We start from the raw sequence: 25,032 nt of genomic DNA, 5'->3' as shown, positions 1-25,032 counted from the left end.
CTTTAGGGAGAAATTCATGCTACAACTGAAACACCAGTTTATCAAGGAAGAATTGCAAGAATGGGGAGACTGATAACTAAGGATTTTAATTCTTCAATACAATGTTTCAGGATTATAGTTACTAAAAGGGTTACTTTCTCAGTCAACAGCTGCAGTGATACTTTAAATCATATTCATGTATTACCATATGGGCATACTAATTTCAGTATACTCTTCTGCACTTTGATTAGGAATATGAAATGTTTGGAACGTGGAATATAATTAACGCATTTTCAGTTTTGTTAATAGATGCAGTGATATATATTTTTTTTAAATCAGCATGGGATTCTAATGTGAGAAAACTCTGAAACTCCACTCCCTTGAGTTACATCACCAAAACCAGCTGATGAGATTCTTTCCTTGTATTAACTTGTATTGTCATTGTGATCATTATGGGTGGTGTTATTTATTCAAATGTAAAAACTATGCTAAAGTGGAGTTAAGCAGGAGAGTACATATCTGTAACTTCAGGGTAAAAAACATTACAGGGATGTTGTAACTATCTCAAGCATTACAAACCCAGGAATTTCATAGTTAAAGTGTAGCGCGGTCTCTCTGAACCTGGCATGAGACCCTGCATCTTCCTCTGCATCTTCCTAAATTTCACTTCTGTTTCAGTCATTCGCTGATTCCCAGCTCTCCTGGCTCCAAGCACTGTCAGTCACTGCAGTTGACCTAACCCACTGGTTAAGCCCCCAAAGTCCACCCCTTTCACGGAATAAATCAAAAGAAAGTCTCTAGTTCAAAAGGAATAATTTTGGGGAAATTCTATGGTCTGTGTTATACTGGAGGTCAGACTGGATAATCACAATGATTCCTTCTGGCCTTGGAATCTTTGAATTCTGAGCTGTACTCTTCATTTGTCCTCCCTTTGCAGGAATAACTGCACACTCTTAAATGGCCAGCTTACTGTGTGATATAAATGTACACTTAAGAAATGCAAACATGTTGAGGTATAGAAATGCACAGTTAAGGCACTCAAACAACTTTAATTCTGCTCTCTATTGATGCCATGATATAATGGTATAATTAAGACATTTTAGTGTTTGTCCTAGACTAGATGAGTGGCCCTCCACGTGGACAGTCACTAATCATCACTCTGCCAAAGAAAGGCAATCTGAAATTGTGTCAAAATTACCGGACCATAAGTTTATTTAGTCATCCCAGCAAAGTGATGTTGAAAGTCATATTGAAAAGATCGAAGCTACAAGTGGAGACTATCATCGCTGAAGAACAGGCTGGCTTTCGTGCTGGAAGAAGTATCACAGAACAGATTTTCAATCTTCATGTTCTATGTGAGAAGTACTTACAACACCAGCAGGACATCTACCATGTCTTTATTGACTTCAAGAAGGCGTTTGACAGAGCATGGCATGAAGCTCTTTGGGCAACCATGAAGAAGTGCAGTGTTGGTCGTAAGCTTATTCTTACCATTAAACAACTGTAAGTCAAGGCCAGCAGTGCAGTTCTCGTTAATGGCACAATAAGAGAGTAGTTTTGCATCACTGTTGGAGTCCAGCAAGGCTGCCTTCTTTCGCCCACACTGTTCAACATCTACTTGGAGCGCATAATGACTGATGCCTTAGAAGATCACATATGCACAGTCAGCACTGGGGGGCAAACAATCTCAAATCTTTGGTTCGCTGATGATATTGACGGCTTGGCAGGCAGTGAAGATGAACTTGCCAACCTTGTGAAACGATTGGATGAAACCTCCGCAAAATACGGCATGGAAATCACTACAGAGAAAACCAAGCTGATGGCAAACAAATGTGACAGGATCAGCTCACATATCACTGTCAGTGGACAAGAGCTGGAGACAGTGAAACAGTTCAAGTATTTGGGGGCAATCATTACTGATGAAGGATCCAAGGAAGAAATTCTGGCAAGAACTGCGCAAACAACAGCAGCAGTGGCAAAGCTAAAGCCAATTTGGAGGCATAAGAACATCTCCCTGGAATCAAAACTGAAACGGTCATCTCCATTTTTCTGTGTGCGTGTGAGACATAGACCCGTATGGCAGAACTTGAACAGAAAATACAGGTAGTAGAGTTGAGATACTTCTGTAAAATCTTGGGCATCTCCTACTTCAACCACGTCACTAATGAACAGGTCTGCAACATCATCACCCAATGCGCTGGGTCATATAAAGACCTCCTGACGACTATGAAGAAGTGCAAGCTGAAGTGGTACGGCCATGTAACAAAATCATCTGGCTTATCCAAGATCATTCTCAAAGGGACGGTACAAGGGAAGAGGAGAAGAGGTAGACAGAAGAAGAGATGGATTGACAACATAAAAGAGTGGACAGGAATGGACTTCATGGAGACTCAAGTACTGACACACAATCGTTAGGGGTGGAGACAATTGGTTGATTGCTCATAAATGATGGTGCCCCAGCGACCAATGCGGTTATGGGAATGATGATGATGATGAGATAAAACTGATTTTTTTAAAAGACGCATTAGGTTTTTTCCATATGTTTTTCCCTCATGGTGTCTCACAGAGCAGAGTTAACTCTTTCAGTTGACTTCACTGATCACGCCAGTATTTCTTACAGGAATCCTGCTCAGCAGAATCCAAATGTTTGACTCTTCCACGGCTTTCTATGAGGTCTGCTACAGTAGCGACATTTTCCAAGCTTTTTCCCCAGTTGATAAAACGTGTTTACTTCCATCAGTTTGGTACCACTGGGTATTCTGTTCTAGTCAGGGCACCAGCTGCTACCAACATTTTTGTAATAACATATTGAGTAGGCTTTTTCTGAGCAGGGTTAAATGATATAGTGTTAATAACACCTGCAGCAGCCAGTGACCACACCAAGAGCTTTTCCACTTGGGGATACTCAAGAAAGTGATGCCAAATTAACTAAAGATGTGAATTTAACGTAAGTGAATTAAGCTAAACCAAATGAATGCCACTTTATTTCTGAAATGAGAGCATCCACATGGGTTTAATGCACTTTAACTAATGTATTTCACTTTAATTTATTTGGCTTAACTTACCTGGGTATGCCCAAGTGTCTTAACGCTAAAACTGTTTCCAATATTGTTGCAGCTGAACTGGCATTAGCATTGCTGGGAAATGTTTACAACATATTTTAACTGTAGACAAAGTCCTCATGGCAACTACATTTTATCAGGTATTTTAATTCTGTGAATTAGGGAGATCTGTATCACTTGCCTTTGGCTACCTCTCTTTTTTATGCACTTATTTATTTGTATTTGTATTATTGTCCTGTGGCCCCATGGTCACAGTATGTGAGTAGCTCATAATTTTTAATGTATTTATCTTCTGAATATTTTTGTGAGATAGGGACCTATTATTTTAATTTTACAAATGGGGCTCTGAGGCTCAGAGAGACTAAGTGACTTGCTCAAGGTAACACAGGAAGTCTGTGGCAAAGCAGGAAATTGAACCTTGGTCTCCCAAATCCCAGCCTGACACCATAACCAGTGAACCATCCTTCATCTTCTTTGGCTGATTCTAGTGGTAAAAGTATCCAACAGATTGAGTTGATCAATTTTATCACCGAGTCTTAGAAGACAGAGAAGAAGAACATGAGAATGGCCATACTAGGTCAGACCAATGGTCCATCTAGCCAAGTATCCTGTCTTCCAACAGCGTCCAGTGCCAGATGCTTCAGAGGGAATGAACAGAATAGGGCATTTATTGAATGATCCATCCCGTTGCCCAATCCCAGCTTCTGCCAAATGTCATTTTATTCTTGTCATGTGGGCTTGATTGCATGCTGCATAAAAGAATTGCTCTTTGTACTATAAGCATGTAGCAGTTCTCCAAAAAGGGCAATATTTTTGGAGTTTAATGTAAACACCCTACACACACCCACATCTTATATAATTTGAAAACTCATTTTGTGTACGTTTAGATGAGGTATGATGTGGAGCTGTCAAGTGGTTTCATAAGTCTGTAGGTGAGGTGAAACAATGGTGCCCAAAATAAGAAAGTATCATTTTTTTGCACAGTTTCAGAAATGTTGCAAAATGACTGACTTCATTTTTTACTGATAAGTTAATTTCAACTCTTTAATATGGTGCTTATTGGTCAAAGCTACCAAATGACAATGTAGTAAAAGATTTTTATTTGTTTTGCATGGGCAAGTATTTTTTCCCCCAGAAATGATAAGGCTATTTAGCATGTGGGAAAAATGACAGATATCAACGTTTTGCAATATACGATCATGAAATGTCTTAACATTGCATATTCTTAATTGTGAAAGTATCTCACAAGTGATTATAATAGTTTTCTATATTTTCAACTGAAATTTGCTGACCAAATCAGTCATACTGAAGATTGTGCACCAGTAGCAGTAGGTTGTGTGCCCATGGTTTGTCTGTCATAGTGGGTAGATGTAGATACATGTGAATTCCTAATGTAATGCTTCTCCATTTGCAAGCTTTTTGTACATACAATGTAGCATCTAGTCTGCCTACGAGAAAGTTTTAATTTGTAATTGCCTATGCATGCAGTACTAGCCTTTGAAATATTTTAGAAACCATCTTTTTAATTCAGTGTCATTTATGCACAAGTCTGTAGTGGTGTTAGAGATGACAATACACAGCCGCATACTGGGCTTCAGTCAAAGTGCTCACTAAACAAAAATGGCAATTTTGATACTCACATATAGATCTAATTTATATCTGATCTAGCACAAGTCTGTATACTTTTACTAGATGAAAACTGGTGATAGTGGTAGTGTTAATTCTAACAATATATTTTTGGAGTTTTACCTCTACAAAGAAGTTACAGTATGTGAAGACATGGAGGATACAAACCCCTTAACGCTTACATCAAAGAGAAAAAGACTCTCATGAAATTTTGAAAAATGTGTTATTTGTCAAAAAAATCAAAAGAATGCAAAATTGTCAAAAGCCACCAATGATGGACAGAATTCTGTGATGCTGGCAGCAGAAGCCAGGAGAGATGAATTGTATTGGCAGCTACTGAATGAGTTTTTTAGTTTAGAAGATGTGCCACCAATACTCTATCACTGGAGTTGCTTTCAGAAATACAAAAGCAAATTGAATTTGGCACGTCACTGTTGTATTGAATGCAGGAAAGAAAACAGACTTTGAATCTGATCTGAGATCATTATGTTCTCCCTCTTCTATAGCCACCAGAGTAAGCACATTCTCCAGTGATAGGTCCTGTTGCATTGTTTGCTTGAGAACACACAAGAAAGATAAGAAGCTTCATAAAATACAAACATTTGAGAGAGCAACCAATCAAAGGGAGACAGCATTTCAAAGAAGAGATGATGACATTTTGCACAGAATATTGGTGGAAGACTTGATTGCTTGGGATGCATTTTATCCCGCAGCCTGTTTTTCTTCCTAATTGAGTAAAATGAATCTTAAAGCTAAATCATCTAGTTACAGTGCAACATTACCGTCACCTCATGACATAGCATTTTACCAGCTGATTGGAGAGAGAGACAATGATCTTTTGTACAACAAGAAGGCTCTTCTCCTGTCCAAGCTGCTACAAAGATATAAAGCCCTATTTACCTAAGATGTAGAAACTGGAAGCTATTCCAGTAGCAAATTACAGGCAAGATTAGAATAACGCTATGGTTCTGCAATTTCATTGCATGGACAGCATGGCCAAGGCAAATCTACCATTGTTCTGTGCAGCACAATCACATTAGCTGATACTATCTAAGATACTAGTAATCTGAAACAGGAATTTAAGTTATCCAAATGTTTTGTAGATGTTCTTCTGGCCAGTGAGCCTGATGAACAGCTTTCAAATGAAGTAGTGGTTTTGTATAATGTCACTTCAATTCTTTGGTCTGAAATAGACAAAATGAAAGCCTCAGATTGTTATCCAAAGCCAGGTGATTGTATTTTACAGAGGTCAGCCACCTTTGTACCTCAGTTTGTGCAGGAGTTTGTCTTTTGATAAAGAAGCATATAATTCAACCAGCAATGAGTATCATCCTTCAGAAGACATTCAAAGAAGGTGCCTCTCAGAGTGAATGATATTTAACAGTTCCAATATTATCACACCACTGCACATAAGCCTTGCTGTACAGCTACACCATGAGTTTAGGTCTCTCAATTTAATTGACATACTAGACCTTCATGGATTCTGAATCAACTATGATGCGCTGTGATAGTTCAGACTTTGCAGCATTAATGATGAAGTAGACAGTCTTCAAGGAGGTGTGTTCATTCCAAATAGAATTGTACCACTTCATGATGGTGAAAATCTCATCCATGAAGGAGATGATAATATAGACATCTGGGAAGAGATCATTGATGGAAAGAATACCTTCCATTCAATGGCTAGAGTGGAATTTCAAGAACAGCCTGCAAATAATCCAGTATCACAAGAAATATCACTGAAGTGTGGGAAAGAAAAGTCACTTGCTCTCCCTGGGCAATCAGAGTCTCTTATGCAGTGCACAGCCTTTGGAAAACCAGAAACGACTTGCCATGAAAAAGTACTTGAGAAAATAAACTCTTGTCACCTACAAATGAACGCTATCCAAGATCTCTCTTGGAGTCTTTTAAGACTTCTAGCTTGTGATGTCCTGTCAATACCAAATGATGTTGATATTGTTCATACTCAGGCAATTCCATTTTGGACTGGTTTCAACCACAAGTCTGCAACAAAGAAGAGCACCTACACAGCAGTTGCATATGCATCTGTTGTGGATGTCAAGCCACCTGCCATGGCCATCGTCTGTACTATAATGCTGAAATCTAAGGAAATGTCAGCAGCTATTGAATAGCAGCACGCTGTTCAGACCATGGATCAGCAGCTATGTGCTGTTGCTCAGCAAGTGAAAAGAACTCTCCCAAATGAACTTGGTACCAATGTCATTCACCTGGGTGGTTTTCACAACTTATGCTGTTTTTTGCATGTATTGGGAAATCAGGGGAATTACTGGATTGCTAGACCTACTTGTTGACTCAGATGTGTATGCAGCTTGTATTGCAGATCCAATGCTTGCTGGAATGCAATTCAACCATGCTCCGTATGGCTTGACTCTAGTATCTGAGGCCCTAAGTACTCTGAAACTTTATTTGTTTGTTAAATGGTGTGAGCAGGGAGGAGGTACTTGTGTAGATCCAGCATTTGTCTGGAAAATGTTGGCTGACACTGTGTTCTTACAACATGTCATTAAAGAGTTTGAGTATGCTATAACTCAGCATATGCTACCACTATTGGTGGAATTTTGGACATGGGGGTATGGCCAGTCTCCTACATTTAAGTTCTGAGATCATTTCCTCTCCTTTATGTAGGTATTTAAATGTCCATGCAGAGCAAGAGCGTGATTGGAAACTTCACCAACACACAGCATGCCATGCTTGCATACTTCTTTACTGCAAATTGGCCCAGCTATGCCAGGTGAATACCAAGCTACAATCTTAATTTGTAAAATGTCCCTGAAGAAGTACATAGTGCCTTTGAATCTGGAAAATTTGCTGTGCATCAGACTCCTTGTTCTTTCACTGGAATTTGGGGTGCTGTAGGAACAGAGAAAATGATCATCAAAGACTCAAAGGGCAGCAGTGGGATTGTAGGACTGACAAGAAAGATGCCAGCATCTGTCAGATGGGCCCTCACAAGACATGTCCTGAGTGAATATGCAAAAGCTATGAGAGAAAGAAGTGGCCTAACAAGGAGTGGGGACAGTTTTTAAGAGTATGTCAAAAGAGAATGTTGGCAAACAAAGATGTGGATATCTTTGCACATAGTAAGCCAATATCTAGTTTACCCATTGGAACGTGGATGGGAAAATGTGGATGATGAACTACTTCTGTATTCTTCAATGGCCCAGTGGCATCTGAGCTTCTTCAAGACCTTATTTCTGCCCATATAAGTAAGGGTCGCTCCCCAGTCAGCTGTGTGTGTAGTCAGAACGATCTCTTCTACACACTGTGTATGTGCCAAGGCAATGGAGACTGTTGTAACCCATATATTCTTAACAGATCATAATGATGGAAAAGATGATGATGATGTTGACTGGAAATGTCACCAGTGCTATTATGTTTCAATGATACCTGTACAAATTTATTATTAGATTTTGTTTTGCCCTTTAGATTGTTGTTGTGATGTTTTGAAGTCACAAATGAATCCAAGTCTCTTGAAACAGACATTAACCAAAATGAATGCAAATATTTCAAAGTGGTCATTACATTTTTAACTTGTTGATGATGACATTGCTTATCCCTGTTTCTATGGTACTGAGATCACTTGACAGCTCCACATCATACTTTATCTAAAAGTAGACATAATAAGCTTTCAAGTGACATATGATTTGCATATGTGTAGGATGTTAACTAAACCAAATCAGTGGTGTCTCCTACTTGCCTGCTACAGGTAGATACGTTGAAAACCAGTCACATAGCTTTCCCCAATATATCTAATGTTGGATTTAAGGACATATGTAACTAACGTTTAGCCAAAGTGTACAATAAGAGACTCTCAAAGCTGTCAGAAATTCTTAGAATAGGCAGTGAGCTCCAGGCAAACAGGACCTGCCCTCTCATTCACCTTTCCTTCCTTGTAAACTGGATTGCTAGTGTAATGTACTGGGTATTATTAAGCACAATTTTTGAACAGCTCTTCATTTAATAAAACTTTTAGTGATGTGTTTTGTAATGCATGTTCTCTTATTGACCCTTAAAAAGTAGGGTTTATAGCAAACTGTTTATAAAATGTTTGCAATTATTTTAGCAACATATTTTATAAGCTCATTAAATATGTGTAATGTTACTCAAATGTTCATATTTTTATACTACTTGTCTTACTATTTTTTTTTAACAGAACATGAGATTTGTACTCAAGATATCTCAGAACTACAGTGGCATTTTGACTGTGCAAATCGTCAGCTCCAACAGGTAAAAGCCCAAGTACTTAAGATAGAGACAGTTAATGGAAGGATTCAGGAGGATATAGACTTCATGAAGAAATACAGCCCTCTGCTGGAAGAAAAGCTGAATCTTGAGGGTGATGCTATGAAGGATGTATTACTGGCACATGGAAAGGTAAATAGAAATGATGCAAGGATGTTTTTACTAAAATCTTTCTGCTAATTAGGGACATGCACGTTTAGAATTGCCACCTGCTGCCAACACCAAAGTGCTGTTCGATATACTGCATGCAAAGGATGGGAACCTTAGAATTGCACTGAATACAGGAGTTTCCTGCTTACATTAGTTCTAATGTGCCTTAGTGTTCCTTATCAATAATTTTTGTAAGATGCATGTATTACTAATAGTGTTCATTCTTCACATTTTGTAACCCAAAAAGAAAAGTTTATAAACATTGTGTATTTTTAGCATTACAATATTTTGGAGTATACCTTTGTAATTACTTCTTTTAAATGTGATACAGAGGAATTCAGGCTACTGATTTTACATCTAAAGACATTGTGGCTCTCTTTCTCAGATGTTTAATGGTACTTGCAGTATTAATATGATTAAAAACAAATCTATGAAATTCCAGAAAAAGTGGAAACATATTTACCTGGAAAATTCAACAAAACATCTTATACTATCATTCTGCTTTGGTCTTCAGTCAGTGTTTCAGTCATTTTCTCTTTTTTCATTTAGCTTATCCAGTTAATTATCTTCCAATGTTTTCAGGTTTCCAAATTTTAGTTGTTGTTGCACTGTTGGATGTGTGAATAGTATTGATATTTTTTCTCCATAAAGATCCACGTGAAAAAGTTTAGCCCTTTTCTATTTCCATAGCTGCCATAAGTGCCTGTGCATTAGAATTCCAAGAAGACCTCATATTAGTGAGCTTCTGCAGAGAATTTTACAATTTATTTTGTGCTGTTTGCAGATAGCTCATGATACATGAAGCCCAACTCCTGAATTACTAGTGTCACTGGACTTGCAAGAGAAAATTTTACCTTTTAATGTCAATGAAAAGCTTTACAAATAACATGATGATCTTAAACAAATTTGCTATTGATCCATTTTTCTTTCTTTAAAATAAAAATCAACATTAACAAGTATATCATCACAGTACAATATACCTGAATACTTACTGGTACTCCTGCAAACGCCTCACTTCTAAATTATTATATAAAGCCTGGGTGATATTTATTGAGACGTACATAGGTTGTATGTGACTGTGAGTTGAGTAGATGTTCTATTCTTAAGACTAACATTTTGTTATATCAGCAGATAGGGTAGTTTCAAAATAATGCTAATTAAAGGTCAGGCTGTTAACTTTTTCTTCTACTTATTTTTTTATTTCCATTCTTCTTGTTGTTGCCTTGGGATATATTTGATGCAGTGAAAATTTCAAAATGATCTGAAATACAATTCATGAAATAGACTTTTCCCAAAGCAATTTTAAATTAGTACCTTTTCCAGTACTGATTTTTTTCTTTTCATTACTAAATGAAATAATGCAAAATCTCATCATAGAAGTGGTAACACTACATGGCATAATAAGAATATAGGTCATTTCTTGTGGTAACTCATTCACATATTTCCTCTTTAAAAAGTTAGTAGATATTAAAAAATATATATTCAAGGTTTAAATTGTGCTCTAATTCATATGCTTGGATTAACTGGTTCCACCAATTGTATTGGTTTTCTCCTCCTCATTGCCTTAGGATCTTGCAGGCACTTGATTTTTCTCTTTAATTAAAAATAATTAGATAAGATTGAGTATATATGTTTTTTTCTTTGGGAAATTAAAAAAAAAAGACTGAGCAGTTAATAAGGGCTTTAGATTATAATATACTCCTATTTTTGTTCTATTATGTGAATCACTGATTTCTTTAACTGTTAGAGGAGATTTTGGAAGGCAGAGAGGGCAGCTATGTACCAAATTCCCATTGAAAGTCAATGGGAATGTGGTGCCTAACTCTCATTTGTGCCTTTGAAAATCTCCGTCATTGTCTCAGGCCTCTCTGTTTCTTAAGTGAATGTCAGGCTTGTACAGCCCCTCAGAAGCCTTTAAGTAATGATTCTGTAAGGTTGCTGAGTACAGACTCAGTGGCTTCTTCCAAGTTTTGTGTTCTGCTCCATTGGTCTCTGCCTTCCCATGCAAGTGGCCATCTTTTCACAATAACTTCCAAATGTTAGCAAGAGAGCTTTCATTTTTTTATAACACTGGCTTTTTGATATCATCAGGTTCTACACATGCTTTGTCATTGTCTTCTACTCTGACGGCTTTTTTGGTATTCCATGCTTTATTTATTGCTAAATATTGTGACATTCCAAAGCACTACACTCAAACTTTCAAATAGTAATAAGTGAGTCAGAAGATTACTGAATGAGAACAGTTGTGTTTAGAATATTATATACATTTCATAATGAAAACAGTTTATAGAAGATTTATTTTCCTTTTTCAGGCATCAAAATTATATTATGATGTTTATCGGGAACTTCTGAGAATCCAGCAGATTTTAAAACAAGTCACTGAAGAAGCTGAAAAGGAGAGAGAATCTATGTCTGAGAAAATTAAATACGCTGAGATAGTGTTGAAGCAGTACCAGTAAGAGCCCTTTAAAACATTATTAAAATATTCTGATGATCTTTAATATTTTGACAGTTTAGAAGTATAATGACAATAGAAGCACAGTATATTTGCATTCAGAAAATGTCCGTTTTAAATTCTGTTCTTGTTTGAGTGTTCTCTGCATATTCTCAAACTGGGAATGTGCTGACCAGTGCAGTTTGGATGGTGGAACCTTTTGATAGTACCCAGTGCCGGCTCCAGGCACCAGCTTGGCAAGCAGGTGCTTGGGGCGGCCACTCCGGAGAGGGGCGGCAGGTCCAGCTATTCGGTGGCAATTTGGCGGATGGTCCCTCACTCCCGCTCGGAGCGAAGGACCTTCTGCCGAATTGCCGCCGCAGATTGCGATCGCGGCTTTTTTTTTTTTTTTTTGGCTGCTTGGGGCGGCCAAAACCCTGGAGCCGGCCCTGATAGTACCACCTGTTAAAGTGCTCACCCACCCCTCCTACTGCTCCCCTCAGCATTCGAGCATATTCTGAGGGCATGACTATAAATAGGGCTGCCACCTTAGTTACTTTCTTCCACAGAACTCAGGTGGATGTGGACCTTTCTAGATCTCTTGGATCCACAGCTTTGAATGCCTACTAACTCTACATTAGTTGTTAGATTAGATTATCTAGCTAGCTTTATAGTTCATAGTATTAGCGTTAGGATTTTAACTTAAAATATTTACGAAGACTATGTTACTGGCATTGATTGCAGATCCAAAGACAATGAAGCATGATTTTAAAAGATGTGCATCATGTCCTGCAGTCTTACTGGCATCCAGTGCATGTGTCAGGTGACTTAAATGACATGGGAAAGGACATTCCCCTTCACATTGTGCTGTTTTTAGCACGTTCACTACTTGGGCCAGTAAGGAGAGAGAAAATATACTTCAGGCCCTCAAGAGGCCCTGTCTGCCCAACCTCTAGGATCTGAACCTCAAAGAGATCTGAAGGAAAAGATAAGGGATCCAAGGTGGCTCTGAGTACTTTCCCAAAAGAGAACCATGGAAAAGGGTTTGGTCTTGGCATGGAGCTCTGGTTCCAAGCCAACTGAGATTTTGGTAGTAAATCCAGTGATTCAGCTCTAAGATACAGCCTGCATCTGAGGCTAGGTCTATACTACCCGCCTGAATCGGCGGGTAGAAATCGACCTCTCGGGGATCGATTTATCGTGTCCCATCGGGACGCGACAATCGATCCCCAAATCGACGCTCTTACTCCACCAGCGAAGGTGGGAGTAAGCGCCGTCGACGGGAAGCCGCAGAGGTCGATTTTGCCACCGTCCCTACAGCGGGGTAAGTTGGCTGCGATACGTCGAATTCAGCTACGCTATTCGCGTAGCTGAATTTGCGTATCTTAAATCGACCCCCCCCATAGTGAAGACGTAGCCTGAGACAGTTCTGGCTAAGGAACCCAAGGCTCCAGATAACATGCCAGAACTAAGCAATGTGCTTTCAAGGAAAAGAAAGGTCAAATTAAAACACATCTTTGGTAATTCATTGGATTCTATTATGGATCTGAGTCCTGAGGACATAAAAGCTCCAAATTGTTCTAAGGTGATAGGTTAAGCTGTCTTCTTCTTTGGCTCTATTATTTCATCTTTCCTACTTCCTACCATTACAGTTATGACGCAGGTTCATGTGGATCTGCAACACGTAACAGATCTGACTGGTTCTCCAATTAGATTGGAACAGGTTCCAACTCTGGTGTGACGCAAGACAAATTACCTCTACATCCTCCTCTTTACTTCCTGGAATTAAAGAAATCTGGGCTATCTCAAAGCTCGGTGAAGGTAAACCTCTCAGCCATTCTACCAGAAGCTAGAGGGTCATTTGGTGTTCACTCATCCTACAACAAAAAGATTTCTTGAAGGCATGAGTAACCTCTACCCCCAAATCAGAGATCCTATACCAGCATGGGACCGTAACCAGGTCTTGAGCTGTCTTACAAAGTTTCCCATTGAACCAATGGCAACTTGCTCACTCCTACACCTCTCTATGAAAACCATGTTCCTAGTGGCCATCACGTGCTCAGAGAGTGGGAGAGATAGGGAGCCTAATGGCGTACTCTCTCCCCCTTTAAGCTTTTCTTCAAATACAAGGTCACAAATTCCTTCCAAAAATACCTGCAGTCTTCCACATAAATCAACCTATTCACCTCCCAGCATTCTTTCCCAAACCGCACCAGGATAAAAGGGAGGCAACACTACACACACTTGACATCAGAAGAGCGTTAGCCTTCTACTTGGAAAGGATCGAACCTTTCAGAAAATCTCCAAGACTATTCCTCTCCATCGCAGACAGATCTAAGGGATCCCCAGTCTCTAGGCAAAGACTTTCTAGATGGATATCAGACTGCATTACCAACTGCTTTCGCAACTGCTACAACCCTTCGGGAGCCTGAAAGCATTCTACAAGCTCTCTGTCCACTCCCATAGCCTTCCTCAATAATGTTCTGGTCACAGAAATATGCAGAGCAGCAACTTGGGCATCTGCTCAGACATTTGCAGAACATTATTCAATCACCCTTGCTTTAGCATCAGATGTGATATTTGGCTTGACAGTATTATCATCCATATTGGACTCCGCTCCGAAGCCCCATCCCTCCACCAGGGACATTGCTATAGAGTCACTTAGAGTCAGGGGCGGCAGGTTTGTAGAAATTTTGGTGGTGCCCAGAACGCCCAGAGCCTGTCCCCCAACCTGCCTAAGGCTCTGGGAGGGAGTTTGGGTGTGGGGAGGAGATCTGGGGTGCAGGCCGTGGGCTGGGGCAGGAGATTGGGGTGCAGGCTCTGAGAGAGTGTTTGGGTGCAGAAGGGGTGAAAGGTTGGACTCTGGGAGGGAGTTTGGGTGGGGGAGGGGGTCTGGGGTGCAGGCTATGGAACGGAGTTTGGGTGCTGGCTGCAGGCTCCGGGCTGGAGCAGGGGGTGGGTGTGCAGTAAGGGGTGAGGGTTGCAGGCTCTGGGATGGAGTTTGGGTGCAGGCTCTGGGATGGGGGTGGGAGTGCAGGCTCTGGAAGAGAGTTTGGGGATGGGAGGGGGTGCAGGCTCTGGAGTGGAGTTTGTGTGTAGGCTCTGGGCTGGGGCAAGGGGTGGGAGTGTAAGAGGGGGTGAGGGGTGCAGACTCTGGGAGGGAGTTTGGGTGCAGGCTTTGGGATGGAATTTGGGGATGGGAGGGGTGTGGAGGGAGCGTGTGCAGGCTCTGGGAGGGAGTTTGGGAGTGGGAGGGGGGGTGCAGGCTCTGGACTGGGGGGTGGGGGTGCAGGCTCTGGGAGGGAGTTTGGGGATGGGAGGGGATTGGGGTGCAGGCTCTGGGGTGGGGTTGGGAGTGCAGGCTTTGGGAGGGAGTTTGGGGCCGGAAGGGGTTGCAGTCTCTGGGAGGGAGCTTGGGGCGAGAGGGGGTGTGTGGAATTGCCATATTGTTAGGCAACTGAAGAAACTGAGAAAAATGCTCTTGAACAGTTCACATTCATGGCACAGCAAAGAACAAAAAGACATAGGAAAGTCATGGTAACTACAGAGGGAAACATGGAAATGACGTTGCCCTTTATCCTGATGAAGAAGTTGCAGAAGTGACAGACATTCTGTGCAAGGCTTCAGAAAGATTCTAGGCAGGGTGGATAAAAATCAATGATTTAAAAAATAAAATAAAAAAATGGATTTTTTTATTTAAATCGGATATTTTTGATAAAATGCTTTTTGAGGAAAAAAACCTATGTAAAGATGGTTTTAATTAAGATACATTATAGCTTAAAGATATCTCATCATGGAATAGTTATAAGTTCTAATTGTATAGTATGAGACAATATATTCATGTAATGTTTAAGAAAAGTTTTGTAAATGAGTTCCAATAGTTCATGGATTAGGACCCAATTTTATGGGGCTCCAGGGGCTTCTGTATAGATTATTTAGGTTAATCTTTCTATCTACCCAATGGGACTTAGTGCTCAGTCTAGAAGATACCATCAGAGCTGCTTAGTTTTGCAGTTCTCAAACAGTGGATTTGTGTCTCCAGAGATAACATGCTTGTTAACAGCAAAAATGTTTTTAAATAAATAAAAAATATATAGAGGTGAGAAATAACAGACCTCAACCTTATTGTCCCTCTGCAAATTTGTGTACACAGAATCAATCCCTTACCTCTCTCTAAAAGTGCAAAGTTTCAAAAAGTTTAATGAATTTGTTAAATGATTGTTGGTGGCGAAATACATCTGGACAAGGAGAAGAAGTCTGGAGATAAATGTGAGATGGGAGGGACAGGCAGTAGAAACAAAGTGCAACTGTTTGAGCAGCATATTCCAGAAGTCTTGAGGACTTGCTGGGTGTAGCCTTCGTTGATTTGAGATCTACCATACCATTCTCTCACTAGAAGGGAAAACCTTTAACGGCAGCAGGCCGTAAAAGAGGCCCAGTTTGGGAATAAGAACCATTCAAGAAATATATGTTTGCTGATGTTTTAAAGAAAATCACACCAGTGAATTTGTGGAAGTCACTTAAACACTTGGATTCAGAGACTGTTGAAGTGATAATCTCACTTTTAAGAGCAGTAGTTTCTTCTGCCGGTGTAGAAAGAATACTTTCTTCCTTTGGACTAATTCATTCCAAATTGAGAAATCGTTTGGGACCTGAAAAAGCAGGAAAGCTTGTTTTTCTTTTTCAGATTATGAACAAACAGGAAAATGAAGGTGAAGATGACTGAGTTAGCAGCAGAAGCCAATATTTTAACTTTCTCATGTTGACATGGCTGACATAGTTGATTTAATTATTTTTTTAAAATATTTCATTTAACTATTTTAGTTAAAAACAATTTTAACAAAAACAAACCTGATTTTAAAAAACTTGAATGTTTTAACTACATTCAAAAATTCATATGCTTGTTTTGTTAAAATATTATATGTTTGCTGTTGAAGGCAAAAATCCAGAATACATAACGTTATTGTTTTAGTTAAATAAAACAATTTAAATGTCTGTCTGGTGATGTTCTCCTGGTAATACAGCATGGCAAGAAAATCCTCCAAATATTAATGATTAACCTGTTGAATTGGAGATAGTTCACCTCCCAATAACTTCATAAATATCTGCTTCAATGACCTTTGGTAAATGAAATAACCAAACAATCATTCATTTTCTGATATAGCTGTAAAACTAATCTGAAAAGTTTTCCAAATAAATCACTTTAAAAATGTATAGTATGTATCTTCTAAAAATGAAACCTACATCTATCTCTGAGTTGTGAAGAATATGTATTAAGGTTATAACAACCAACAAGAATGCACTTTTATGTAGAAATCCATGATTAAGTCGAGTCTTCTTGACTAGTGATGTGAATCAATTTGATTTAAATCAAATCCACCCTGATTCTAGGTAAGCTAAATGCTTATATTTACTAGATAATCTATCAATTTTAAAAAAAAGAGATTGTCAGCAATAATTTGAGCTGATATCGTGAAACCAGTTATCTAAATATATAAATTCAGTGATTGACTTCATTACTGTATTTATTACACTTTAAATATTTGAAATACACAGTGCATGGTTGGACACAGGGTCCAATGTAGTTCTAATAATCTAGCACACAGCACTACACTTCTGCCATCATTGGAATTTTCCCTGTGATGTGATAGGATGAAATTACTTCGCCAATTTAGGGCATCCTAAGTCCGGTAAAATACAGCTATGGGATGGTGGAATAACAGGCAGGAAGTGAGGGAGACTTCTGCTCTTGTGGGAGTATGCTTCCACAAACACAATAATAAATACAGTGTGTATGTATTAGCTGCCATGCCACACTTCAACCTGATCTCCTCCCATTTCCCTGACCCTTTCACAAAGCATGCTCTCATGTATATAGCAGTAATAAAGAATGTGTACAAAACCTGTAATTGTGCCCAGTATCTTCTCATTCTTCATTTCTTCCTCTTCCTTACGTTTCTTCAGCTGAGTTGGAGGGGTCACTGCTGTCCATAACATTATTGAGTTTGAAGTAGTTGTGAGGACATTAGCTCAAAACAGCGACAAGTGTTTTTTGCCATTTGTTGGAGTCCTTGACCTGATTACACTGCAGCCTCAGTGCTTTTATCTTTTTCTGGTATTGAGGGGTGCTCCATTGCATCATGCTCCCTGCAAGATGAGCTAGGATTTATTGATAGACCATTGGATAGCATATGACAGTATTCAGATCGGTCTGAATTCCCTTCTCACTTCAGTGTGAAAGCAAGGTCTTTATCTCCCATTTGGACCTAATCTATTGGCTTCTCCATTTGGTTTTGGTTACAGATGCCAGCTGGTGCAATCACTTACAAGCTTGTTAGACAATGATGAGTATGCTATGTCCAGAGAAAGAAGTTGATGGACATTTTAAACAGACTGTGGTTTTCTGCTGATGGAGCCTGGATAGCCTTTTAGAACAAGCTTTGGAAGGACAGAGTGCCCAGAGGATACTCTTTGGAGCGGGGACTGCCATTTTTCTTGTTTATAAAGTGCCTCGCACAGTGGGAGTTGTGGCCTCTTGGTGCTACCTCAATATAAATTATAAACCATAGTGATAATGCTTGTAAGTCTAGGTACCCGCATAAACGTATTATCTGAGTCCTTCAATAGATGAGTGTACTCTGGGATGCCTACCTGCATAGAGGCATGGAAGGAGGTAGGAGTGACCTGGGCACATAACAAAATGACTATGCACCTGATTGCTTAAATGAAGAAAGCTGTACATTAGACTAGGCCAACAGCAGGAACAGCACTTGGTTAACATGCTTGATTATTAACTGTGGGATGTGTGAACCAAAACCATGTTTTAAGCTATTGCACTAGTAACTGGTTAGAGGCTCAATTAGAAGTTGTGTGGTTAAACTCTTTATTTACAAATGAATAGCTTTAAAGCCTGACTGGAATAAGAACAAAAAAGCAGTCATACTGTGTCAGACTAATGGTCCCTCTAGCCCAGTACCGGTCATCTGACAGTGCCCCGTGCCAGATGCTTCAGAGGGAATGAATAGAACAGGGCAGTTTCAAGTGATACATCCCCTGTTTTCCAGCCCCAGCTTCTGGCAGATGATGATGTCAGGGTAGATATTTCAAAATCTATTAATATATAAGTATTTGAGTGACTTAGGCAACAGAGAGAACCAAAATAAATCTTTACTGATTCAAATCTGCTTTACATTCTCCTCTATGGAGACGGGTGATGTTGGAACACTTCCAAATAAATGAATGACATTATTCTTGTGTTTCTATTAGCAATGATTTAAAACACTCAGAATTTCTTTGGACTGAATTGTGTATCAAGTTAAAAGAAACAGAGGAGAAGATTATAAAGGAAGAAAGACACCTTGAAGAGTTAGTAAAGCAAAAAGAAGAGATACAGGAAGATGCTAAATCTTGGAACAACAAAGTGAGTTTTGAATATTTATAAACAACCAAATAAATAAAACAAATATCTTTTAAACTGAAAAGTACATGAAATTCTGTGTGTTTGTAAGTTAAGGTTTCCTGTAATAGCACAAATGAAAGTATTTATTTTGAGTATATTGAAAACGTTTGATATAATGGAATTTGTTCATTATTGTGTTACAGTAATGTAACTTTGTTTATGAAGAGTAATAATATAGCATCTTACAGTACTTCATGGGACTGCTGCATATTCCTACCTGGCACTGCTGACCTTTTCAAACCTTCTGCAACGAAATGCATGCTCAATGGAGCTGCATCAGTGCCGTGTTGAATCAGTGAACATTGGAAGCTGAGAGGTATTGTGATTGTCCCTCTGTACCTGGAGCGATTTCTGTTTTACTTTAAAATTCTCCTTTTTTTCTTGTTTTCTACTTTTTCTACTTTATTTAGCATATTTTGGGAACTCTGCACTGTTGCACAGTTTATTTTAATATTTGAATTGAAAGGCCTACCACAGGTTAGTTGTCGCCAATCCAGTTTTCAAGAATCTGGATAACAAACAGATGTAAGTGATGTGTTGTGCTCTTCCGTGTTCACTGAAGCAGTCTCATGCAGCCACTGTTTATTCTCCCTGGGGGAAATTTTCCATATCACTGCTTACTGTACAGAATCTTCAACCTTTGGGCCTAGAGTGCTATGCAATGGAGGCAGCAAACCTTTCTCAACAAGGAGGCTTTATTAGTCTGGCCTTTGAATCTACATTTGGATCCACTGTCTATGGCTGTGAAAGGCAGGTGGCCTTTTATTTCAAAGCCAGGCAAATCAGCAACAATCTGTGCACTGAAGAAATCTGTTGGGTTTGGTTGGGTTTATTACCTGTAGTTCCTAAGTCTGTGACTTGAACTGAGGTCTCTTTATCATGAAAAATGTCAGTTCTGAGATGTGAGCTTAGTTGTGCTGACAGCTCATTGGTGCTGGGGCCAGCACTGACTTCTAAAAATCCTATTGGTGCTGTCCCTTTTTTCATAATGAGGACTTCCCAGGTGCTGAAGAAACCTAGTGCAAAACTAATCCTTACTGATGTGTTAATGGCAGACCCTTTTTTGACACAGAAGAGCCTTGTTTGTTGGAACAAGCTGGTGCGGGAACTCCTTCAGTTCAGTGCCAGGATCTTTCCTGGCTCCAAAGAAGCAGCATGAAGATGTTGATGTGGGCTTAACCTCAGCATTGTTTCCAAAACCTCAAGTGGGTCTTCACTTTGACAATACATTAGTACTGTTCTCAGCTGTCCTCATGCACAAGGATAAGAAAAAGGGATGTAGAGGGATCTTCAGTGCCAGAGATCTTGCCAGGGTCCCAGAAGAGGGGACATCATTATGGGTCCAGGAAGCATATGGCTAAAGTTCCTCTGAAAGGCAATCTGACTGTGCACCGTCCCTTAGAAGGAGCAATAACTAAAAAATTGAGCCAATAGCATTAAAAAAAGTAATTGCTTTTTACATTTTCTTTTTTATCAGTGTTCTGAAGTTCAACAGTTAGTCATAAAAAACAACCACATGGGAAAAGAGGACAAATTAAGTAAGCAGAAATGTAAAACAGCATAATACATGTCCAAAAGTTATAATGGACACATTATTCTTGTCCACCAATATAAATATATTCAGTTATCAAACCTGACTTATATTTTACTGTCCAAGTAAATTTTAAAAGGTTGTAAAATTTGCATGTATAAATCCCAGCTGTTTAATGATTTCATCATACAAATTAGAGAGAGAGAGGAGGAAGGTATTTATACCCAACTGATATGCAGGGGAGAGAGAGGGGGTTACTACGTCCATAGGCCATGCTATCCATTTTCATAACCAGAACAGGCAATTTTTGGTTTAAAAATAGGTTGCTTTAAGCTAGGAACATCATCTGTGGAGCCACTTGAAGAGTCGTTTTTGGGTTTCAGGCCCATCCCTTCCACAGACCTCAATTTGGCTGATTTGGTTAGGAGCCAAATAGTGGCAGAGCTATGGTTCTTGTCATCAAATATTCAGATGGTGAGTCCTTTAGATTTCAGGTCATGTCTGAAAAGCCCTGATATTCATAGAAATTATTTTTAAGTAGAACTGCACTTTAAGCATGTTTGTTGGATTACAAAATAAAAATATACTATAGGAGAGACTGAATTAAGAGCCCCACAAAAAAAATCTTCATCTACAGAAATATCAAAATAGTCCTATATACGACAACTAGAAATTATGAAATTTGGTCTTTTAAAACACTCAATAGAAGGCAAAGATGTAAAGCCAGACTATTTGGGGAAAACAAAACTAGATATACAACAGTTTTTGGATCTAATTTCCATGGTGCTGTGGTGTTCTTTTTACTGTAACAACAGAGTAATTTTAGTTCAGTTCCATTCATTTTAAATTACTGTTGTATCAGTTTGCATTTTTACATTCTCTCTTTTTTCATTGATTTTTTTTTTAATGTTTGTTTTCAAGGATGAGTCCCAGGTCTGATTCTTAGAATCCTTTTTTGCTTCAGTTTATTACTGTATTTGGTTTTAGTTTCTTTAATTCAGCTTTCACTTCATGTTCATTGGAATCTCCCAGGTTTTCACTTTGCTTTTATGACCATTATATTTTGTCTTTAGGATCTCTTCATTTCAAAATATTTTTATTATTAAACATCAGACTTTAATGTTCTCAGAGTCAGTGCCATTGTAATTATAAAATAAACTTGAAGCACAAAGTGTGACATGTAATCATAAGAATCCTATATTTAGTTTTATAAAGTGTTTTCTGTGTAGTATTTTTGTTGTTGGTGTTAAATTAGTAGTCAGTTTCCTTGATGGGTCAGATTCTTTCTCTGTAAAGATTTTGAAGTTGTGTATGAAGGCTTTATTTTGGCCAAGTTATAAATATTTGAAAAATGTTAGTTCTGTGCAGCTGCAGGCTGGGGCCATGCACTGGAACTGAGAGCAGGTAATCTGTCTCTTCTGTGCTGTCAGTGTCCCCCCTGCTGGGTTAAGAGAACATAGAGAAGGAAGCTGCCTTATTCAAATGCAGTGGGGACAACAGCCAGACCTGGAGCAGGGGAGTAGATTGGGACTGGAGGCTGGCAGGGATGGTGGAGAGAGAAACTGGGATTGGGAGTTGTGGGGAGAGATTGGGACTGGCTGGGCAAGAAGACTGGGCCTGAATGTCAGGGAAGAAAATAGGGAGGGCTGGGATTCTGCCAATGTGGGGGAGACTGAGATTGGATGAGGAGCCAGGAAGTGAGACTAGGACTGATTGGGCAAGGAGACTGGGATCCAGTGGGGCAGCGAGAAGGGGGGAGACACATGACAATGAGATGAGGTGTGGGGGAAGACTAAGACTGTCTGGGCAAAGAGGCTGTCAGAGGGAACCTGGGGAGGGAGAAAATTGGAATGGGTGGGCAAGGAGACTGGAAAAGGGGGATGGAAGACTAGGACGGGGAGTGAGGGGAGAAAAGGACTGTGACAGGGAGTCTGGAAGGGTGATACTAGAACTTGCTCTGTAAATAGATTGGGACTGGGATGAGAAGCCTGAGGGGTGGAGACTGACTGAGTAGACTAGGAGAATAAATAAATACATAAATTAATGGAGATATCCTATCTCCTAGAACTGGAAGGGACCTTGAAAGGTCATCGAGTCCAGCCCCCTGCCTTCACTAGCAGGACCAAGTACTGATTTTGCCCCAGATCCCTAGGTGGCCCCCTCAAGGATTGAACTCACAACCCTGGGTTTAGCAGGCCAATGCTCAAACCACTGAGCTATCCCTCCCCCCATAAAATTAATGGAGATATCCTATCTCCTAGAACTGGAAGGGACCTTGAAAGGTCATTGAGTCCAGCCCCCTGCCTTCACTAGCAGGACCAAGTACTGATTTTGCCCCAGATCCCTAAGTGGCCCTCTCAAGGATTGAACTCACAACTCTGGGTTTAGGAAGCCAATGCTCAAACCACTGAGCTATCCCCCCCCCATTAGTGTAAGAACTTCTGGGATTTCCTCACTTTTGCAATAAGATTGGGACTGAGCCAGGATGGGGTAGAGTCAAGACTGGGACAGGGAGGGGTTGGACTGGATGAAGCAGAGGTGGAGGAGGCTCAAGCTTAGGGGAATAGTCAGAAGTGTCTGTGCTTAGTAGAGAATACTTCTTTAAAGAACCTGGACTGGAACCCAATATTTCTGAGTCTCGTCATTCCTCTGCTGTGAGCAAATATCTGTACAACCCACTGGCAAAGAGTTCCATTCCCTTTTAGTGCTGGTGTACATAGAGGATGACAATGTACTACTGCTGTATATTACACCATTAGCTCAAATGGCAAAGGTTGGTGCAATGGATCTAAAGTTTCCAGCCCTGCTGATGACTCATGTGATGATACCACAGGATGGAATTTGTTGGTTTGGTTTTTTAATCTTAGTTAATTATATGCACACAAACTATGTTAAAGAAATGTTATAAAGGGTGCAAAGTCAAGTACTCAAAAGTTAGGAAATGCCAGACTTAAGGTTGCTTATGCCACCTTAATTTGGCTTCCCTTCTGGGTATGCATTTTGATGCAGTCTTTAATTACATAATCACATACTGTTTTCCACAGGACTCCTACCTCAATCAGTGCACAGGATGAACCTGCTCTGTGGATGGAGCATGGTTATGTAGTGAAGGAGGATGTTGAATATAGGACTCCTGCCTCATTTGTTGCAGAAGTTGGAAGGTGTGTAGTGAGTAAGGAGGCAGGGCACTGCAGGAAGAGAAAGGATGATCTCATGGTTAAGGCAGTTGAATGCTGCCCTAGAGAACTGGATTCTATCCCTATCTCTGCCACAGAGTTCCTATATGATGCTAGGCAAGTCAGCTAAACTTTTTACAGGAGGTCACCTATTGTGTATTCCTCCTTTTCTGGGTGCTCATGCTGAGACCCAACAGTCTGATTTGCAGAAATGCTGAGCACTTATAGCAGTACCTGAAGTGAGTGGGTGTTGTGCTTTGAACATACAAAGTGCTATATAATAATTCTAAGTACTCTGAAAAGTCAGATCCTAGCATTCTCAAATTTAGCAACCAAAGATACTTTTGAACTGTATTATTATTTATTATTTGTATAATCATAGCATCTAGGAGTCCTCAATCATGGACCAGGACCCCAATGTGCTGGGCATTGTAGAAACAAAGAACAAAAAGACAGTCTCTGTGCCTCAATTCCCCATCTGAAAAATGGGAATAATAATACATTTCACAAGGGTATTGTGAACATAGATTTCATGAATGTTTGGGAAGCATTCCAATTATTAGCATGATGGGTGCCATAGAAAAGCCTATGAGGAACTTAATAATTGTGTCTTTAGAGCAGAATTTGAATTGTGTGCAGTAGATAAGGTATAGTGCCACACGTTGAACAATGAGGATAAAATAAAATATTGAATAGCTGCTCATTAAGTGGTCACAGTGCAGTCTCTACACTGAATGAGACAGGGAAAAATAGTATGTGATCATGTAATTTAACATTTTATCCTAATGCATATGCAGAAGGGGGCTGAATTAAGATTGCAGTCAGTATTTGCTAATTTTTGAGTACCTGACATTGTAACCTTAATAATGTTCTTCTAACATAGTTTTTGTGTGTTTAATATATATTTACTGTTCTTTTCAAGCAGGTTTAGATTGAAGAATACAGAATCAGAGAAAAAACTAGACTTTGTACAGCTGTAGATATGCAGGGTAAAATTTTCAAAAGCACTGAAGTCCCATTTCTCAAAAGTAATATAGGCTCATAATTGTCTAACTCTCATTGACTTCCAATGAGAATTGGACTCTTAGGTGCTTATGGGTGTGTCTTCACAGCACAGTTAACTTGAGTTAATACACTCAAATTAATTGCACTTGAGCTAGCCTAGCTTGACTGAGGGCTGCTCTACACTGAAAAAATTACATCAGCATTCATCCACACCCCTGAGAGGCATAGTTAAGCCAAGCTAACCCCTGGTGTTAGACATCACTAGATCGACAGAAGAAGATGTGCCGTTCTTTGTTCTCATGAAAATTTGTCCAAATCTGGCCAACTTATAAATTTATTACTGTGGCTCA

At 39.6% G+C, this 25,032-nt stretch overlaps 1 protein-coding gene across 1 annotated transcript in view; it reads left to right on the top strand.

Moving 5' to 3' along the window:
* CCDC178 (coiled-coil domain containing 178) overlaps positions 1-25,032 on the top strand; it is a 302,851-nt gene that overhangs the window by 29,177 nt on the left and 248,642 nt on the right. Inside the window, exons 5-7 of the mRNA XM_026647335.2 lie at positions 8,839-9,059; positions 11,390-11,532; positions 18,778-18,931. Coding sequence (XP_026503120.1) covers positions 8,839-9,059; positions 11,390-11,532; positions 18,778-18,931 — 518 coding nt within the window. The remainder of the gene's footprint in view (positions 1-8,838; positions 9,060-11,389; positions 11,533-18,777; positions 18,932-25,032) is intronic.

The sequence above is a fragment of the Terrapene carolina genome, unplaced genomic scaffold (assembly GCF_002925995.2).
Source record: "Terrapene carolina triunguis isolate 2854851 unplaced genomic scaffold, T_m_triunguis-2.0 Scaffold58, whole genome shotgun sequence".
In the NCBI taxonomy this organism is placed as follows: domain Eukaryota; kingdom Metazoa; phylum Chordata; order Testudines; family Emydidae; genus Terrapene; species Terrapene triunguis.
The sequence above is the reverse complement of the archived record's forward strand: the minus strand, read 5'-3'. Positions and strand labels throughout refer to the sequence as shown.